The sequence below is a fragment of the Sinocyclocheilus grahami genome, unplaced genomic scaffold (genome assembly GCF_001515645.1).
Source record: "Sinocyclocheilus grahami isolate Dianchi unplaced genomic scaffold, SAMN03320097.WGS_v1.1 scaffold813.1, whole genome shotgun sequence".
NCBI lineage: Eukaryota > Metazoa > Chordata > Actinopteri > Cypriniformes > Cyprinidae > Sinocyclocheilus > Sinocyclocheilus grahami.
In genome coordinates this window covers 347,122-353,121 of record NW_015505992.1, presented here as the reverse complement: position 1 = coordinate 353,121, position 6,000 = coordinate 347,122, and the positions used below count along the sequence as shown (strand labels likewise).

At 37.6% G+C, this 6,000-nt stretch overlaps 1 protein-coding gene across 1 annotated transcript; it reads right to left on the bottom strand.

Moving 5' to 3' along the window:
- Nucleotides 1-1,191: 1,191 nt before the first annotated feature.
- LOC107562225 (fas apoptotic inhibitory molecule 1-like) lies at nt 1,192-2,998 on the bottom strand. The gene is made up of 4 exons (XM_016246832.1): nt 2,695-2,998; nt 2,162-2,390; nt 1,853-1,902; nt 1,192-1,611 (listed from the first exon to the last, which is right to left on the bottom strand). Exons 1-4 carry the CDS (start codon nt 2,806-2,808, stop codon nt 1,462-1,464), a joined length of 543 nt encoding a protein of 180 aa, XP_016102318.1. The 5' UTR covers nt 2,809-2,998; the 3' UTR covers nt 1,192-1,461.
- Between the last annotated feature and the right edge of the window lie 3,002 nt (nt 2,999-6,000).

Genomic DNA, 6,000 nt, shown 5'->3' with positions numbered 1-6,000 from the left:
TTTTATCCGCAAAGATGGGTGCATTCCCTGTCCTCCCACACTGAGGTCCGTCCCGTCTTCCTCTCAAACAGCATTGCGCCTGCTCCTTCCTTTGGACGTTTCCTACTGGAAAAACGTCGGAGCTTAGGAGCCGTCGTCCAGGTCGTAGCTGCGCTAGTTCTGCGCAGTCTGTTGTTATTAAAAAACGCATACAGGTCGCCACACACTGGATGGGGGCGCTAAAAGGCGCAGTTATCTTACTTTGATGTTTACTATGATGTTACTCTGATTAGTGGGCCCTAAACGATTGGAAATAATTTGCTGGCACAGGTCTGTTGACACACTCTCAGATATGACCTCTTATGATAACATGGGCGTGAGCTAACCCATGTATCCAATAAAGGTTAAACATGCAGGTTTTACTGGTGAACTGAAAGGGTAAGACCTGGGAAAGATGCAACCATGTGCAATGTGCATTTCATTTTACACATTTAGCATATAGGTTACATATTTACATATTCACACGCCAATGCGTTATTAAGAGAAATGAATGAATAAACAATACTAAATATATGATTTAGTAGGCTGTTTTATATTAATGACACTTCATATACTAAATCAACTATTCTACTTAAAATTGTGTTTTCAAAATTTAGTTAGTAATTATTTAATATCCGATGACAGACAAAGCAGAATCCCGTTAAAAGAGATTCATCTGAATGGTAAATTTATTCTATGACTTATATACAGGCAGATGAATATATAGACCTATGTATTTAATTGGCCATATTTTAATTTAGGATATGTCATAACAGCAACACTATGAATTCTAACTGAAATGATTTCACTCAATTTATAGTATAGATTTTAATGACTAGTGGAGTGTCTAAAAGGTAGGCTACATCTAGCTGATGGATTTATTGAATATTAACCCCATTAATTATAGCAATTATTCAATTAAAAAAGAATAACAGTTAGTAAACTCTGAGCCTTTTGTCTCAATTCTAGGGTGGACATTTTACCTCAAGGGTTTAATTTTATTCTTTCAATATAAAAAAACATATATTTTACCCCACAAATCTGAGACATTTATGTCTCTTATTAACAAATAGGCACAAAAACCTTTCATATTCAGCATAATACAATAGCATATATTACTGTGACACAAAATTAGATCAGTTAACCTCAATACTGTTTTGACTGACTAAATCTTACAAATGTTGATATTCTGGTGAAATTACAAAATTACGAACAGCCAAGCCATTCATAAAATATGTTAGTAAGGAGTCATCTTATGGGCATTTTACCCCATCTTACCCTAGACTTAAAAACAGAAGAAGAAAAAATGGGATTGAATGTTTCTAGAGATACGTTAAAACCTTTAATATTTTTGTAATAAATACTTTGAACAAATGCCATCATACTGAATTCACTAAAGAAGAAAAAAATGTCTTGTACAGTTGAATTCTGTTAGCATCCATTTTACTCAATGGTCTCTTCTATCCTGATTCCATCCACCAGCAGGGAATGAACTATTCCGTTTCGTTTCCTGCCACTATGTGTTGCTTTAATGCAGCATTCATGGTTCTCCACTGCAAAGTGTGTCTCGCTTCCATTCTCTGTAAACTCCCCCTGCACAAAGAAATCAATATAAACATAGGCCTATAACTAGAGAATCACATCTATAACTAAACAAGCACCAGTCGTGGGAATGATGTGATATGAAGAAAATGGTGTTATGTTTTTGCACAGTGTCCACACAACTACACCATTAGCCGACTTGACTCAGACTTAAATAAACAATGGCCAAAGTGGATCTTTCATACACCTAAAGGCCTGTGTTTGTCTGAACTGTAGTATTAAAAGTACTCACCATAGTCTCCATTTTCTGTCCATTGCACCACACATCCATAGTGTCTTTCTCTAGTGAAACAGAAAAAATAATAAAAAATAACAGAAACTAGTTCGCCAATAGTTGTGTTAATTATCTTAATTGTATTTTTTTTTTTTTTTTCTGCTGACCCCAGACTCTAATTTGAAATCCCCTAAACTAGTCATTCTCTTCTTACAGTGTGGTTGGACAGAGATTAACCCAAGAAGATTAAGGCCTTTCAGAAAAACTGAAACAACGTTTTTTTTAATGTCATAAATCAAGAGAGATGTTTTTCACAGTGTCACTTACCTAGAACTATCCTGTAATCAGCACCACCCAGTTTCAGCACCCATATTTTGGAAATTTTTGATCGGTTGTCCAAAAATGTTTGGAGACTTTTTCCATTGATTTCCAGTGTGTATTCATAGGAAAACCCAGTTATTGCCTCAATACTTATGGTTGCTTTTGTATCTGTGCTCCCAACAGGAAACATTTCTTTGCCCACCAGTTTGAACATCCAATCCCTCCTCAACACCTCCTTAAAAAGACAAAATTATTATTTTATATTATTTTATTCATCTTTATATAGTGTTAGGTATTATCTTATATTTTTTCCTGACATGTTGGTGTTATATCTTTCACTAATCTGTTGCATTTGAGTAAATACAGCTGGATAAAACAAAAACGGTGTCTGTCCTTCAGTTGGTGGCTGACTAAATACTTTTTTTCCCCACTGTATATATATATATAACGAATACATTATAAGCATTACCATTATAAAATAATATAAGACCATATCTAATATAACATAATGATAAATTAATCAGTTTATAACCTCTCACCTTCCCATTAATGTAAATGACCCGTTTCCCTGTTGTTGATCCATGTTCAAACTCAATTCGGTAAACCCCATCGCTTAGCGACACGTCCCACGTTCCCACAATGTCTCTGGACATACTGTGCTAAGAGCCACACTACCCAAACGCTCTATACTAATTTTAATTCTATGTAATGTTCCGCTTGATCACAGTAGCAGTCCTCATCATGCGCAACTGCTGATTAAATCTCTGTATATTATTGAGGAGGCTGCCATCATTTGCTCGCTCCGCAACGAGTGCATTAGTGTAAGAGGCTTAACTTATCAAGGCAGCAGAGAGTGTCTGAGGAGGTTTGTGTGCGAAGACAGTCAACTATTTTCACTGCAATTAAATTTAAATAGACGTCAGGTGTAGGAGTAAAAATCATAAAAACTATTTCAGTCGTTAAGCCTGGATGTTTTTGATCCTCTCTGGTCACTACCAATAGATGGCAGTCCTCTCTCTCTCTCTCTCCCTCTCTCCCTCTCTCTCTCCCTTATAAAAATATTCTAATTTCTATATCTATTTTCTAGATCTTGAAAGATGGCATAATAATACAAATAATATTAATATCATTAATAATAATAAATTAATAAATAAAAATACATTTATTACATTAAAACCAGAATTAGAAGAAGAATTACACGTAAAAATACATAATAGTAGCCTACGTGTGATCAATAAACGTTGATATTTAATATCTTAAACTTACATACAAATTCCTTCACAATCACAGCCCTAATAATACAATGTTTTGCAAAATGATGTTATGCAAAGCTTATGTAAGAACATATTAGCAAGGCACGCTATTAACATATCAAAAGCGAGTGGGCGTGGTCAATCTGTCTGAGCCCCGCTTGTTCAGAACTTTCTTCCAGATGTTAGTGTGTGGAGCTCAGAGAGCACTGAGAAGCGTTGGAGACTGTGATCGTGAGCTGAGAGTCTTTTCACACCGTTGTTTAAAGGATACAACAAACTGACTGAGTGTTTTGGAGTTTTCCCTGTCTTTCTTGGAAAGTACTCGACGTAACTGAATATTATAATGAGTGAATGCATAAGGAATAACGCATTTCCCTCAATCATTTGACAAACCCATTCGCTTTGGAATATGATAGTAGGTACATCATTTTTACACGAAGACGAGTTGGTATTACTTTTAGTGGTTTCTTTATATCCGTTTTACATAGTTGTATTAAGTATTGTTCTGTCTTTGTTGACTTTTAGTAATGTAACACGTTTTAACCATTAGTTTGTCACTGTTGCTAGTTTGTGACTCACTGGTGTTGGATCGAATTACGCTAGCCTAAAACCATTTCCACTCGCCTACCCAGTGCCATAATTCTGGAGTGGTTTGTATTTACGTCATATTAGCAGTATGAAAAATCTTCAGGTATATGTCATTTTGTTGACTCTGACGTGGATTCATGCATCAGACTTGAAGTCTCCCATGGTCCTGCATTACACAGGAGCAGAAGAAGGAAATGCACGATTACAACCAAACACTTTTGTCAAAAAGTACACAAATGAAATGCAATCATGCAGAAGATCTGTAAGGTTATCCACCTCCAAGAACACACATATACTCGGGAAGCCTCAGAATGATCAGAATGTGGAGTCCTCACGACCCCCAGCCAGGAGGGTCCTGAAAGGACAAAGACTGACTCCACACAGGAAACCCAGTGTAACTGACAGCAGTCCCGCTCAAGAACCTAATTTTCAATCTACTCCAATGGACGCCACTAGCTCCATTAACATCCTGGCTGGTTTTGTAGGTAAAAACCGTGTACTGGTCATTTCGGCTCTCGACGACTCTGATGGCTATTACAGGTTAATGATGAACTTGCTCAAGCCTGATGTGTTCTGCGAGACGGGGGACAGACACATGCAGCAGATTATAATGTTCCATGAAAAGGGGAAGATGGGAGGCAAGGTGAGACGAGTTAGCAATCAGGGATCTCTGGTGGAGGAGCTGCTGTCCCCAGTCTAGGGACAGCATCACTGATCTATATATAGTATCTATTATAGACAGGCCCAGATTGACTAATCGGGAGCACCAGGAGGATTCCCGGTGGGCCGGTCTGTTTTTTTGTCGTGCCACTGGGGTTGAAATATGGATGCTGTCCACTGATCTACTGTCCACTTTTTGATTCAGTTTGGGTGAATGCAAACAACTTATTGATCATGAGCCCAACATTCAAATAATGACTTCATTGTAATGCAGTTAAATAGAGAGAGAGAAAAAAATACATAAAAAAATATATTAACTTCTAGCGTATTCTTGGACCTCATTATTGAAGTAGGCTACAAATCCAAGCACCAGAAGCAGCCCACACTCTCTTAAATTTTCTTTAAAGGGGTCATATGATGCGATTAAAATTTTTCCTTTCTCTTTGGAGTGTTACAAGCTCTTGGTGCATAAAGAAAATCTGTTAAGTTGCAAAGACTAAAGTCTCAAATCCAAAGAGATATTCTTTATAAAAGTTAAGAGTCAATCACGGCAACCTAAAACGGCTCGTTCTAACACGCCCCCACATGTCTACATCACGATGTGGGAAGATTTGCATAACGCCACCCAAATGTTCACGCAAAGAAAGAAGGCGTGATTTTTATTCTCGCTGTAGTATTGTTTTTGCCGCCACCACCATGTTGTGGAGATGCTGTGTGTTTCATTGTGAAAGCGAACCTACATTGTTTGGCCTTCCAAAAGAGGACGATATCAGCTTCGTCATGCCTAGAGCTGATCCGTGCTGGTCGCAGAGGAAATACATCAACTTCGCGCAGTGGTTAAGTTGTATTTACAACACTGTTCCAGAAGAGTTCAGTCCAAATATTCAGATGTGTGCAGCGCATTTTATGGAGGACTGTTTCCTGATCCTGGTAGAGTAGACTACAATGCCGGCCGTTCTGACTCACAGACTGTAAGTAAGTTTTTTATATTTAAAGAATTTGCCACTGATGATTCAAGCACAAGTTTTGAGCAGTGCAGAGTAGCGTTTGTAGTTTGTAATTTCTCAGATCACAAATGCAGACATGGTTTTATGTTTACGCGGCACGATGCAATGCAACGCGTAAAAAGACAGTACAGAATGCTGCACCAAACAAATTCGTAAGGGGAAAAATGTAAACAATAAACCAACTCCATAGCGGATTCAAGTGATCAAGATCTTAGGACATTCCAATTCAGCCCATTCCAAGGGTTCTGCCAGTAGTGGGTACTCATGCAACGTAATCAATGACATACACCAATAAATAACACGGATATTAAAGCAGAAGTACAAAAAATCTCGAGAC

What these genes read in the sequence shown, in the direction of transcription:
- LOC107562225 (XM_016246832.1), bottom strand. Translation starts at nt 2,808, where the DNA reads ATGTCCAGAGACATTGTGGGAACGTGGGACGTGTCGCTAAGCGATGGG. An exon ending in TGATTACAGGATAGTTCTAG is followed by an intron (nt 1,903 to 2,161) that starts GTAAGTGACACT and finishes CTGTTTCACTAG; the next exon opens with AGAAAGACACTATGGATGTG. An exon ending in GACAGAAAATGGAGACTATG is followed by an intron (nt 1,612 to 1,852) that starts GTGAGTACTTTT and finishes TTCTTTGTGCAG; the next exon opens with GGGGAGTTTACAGAGAATGG.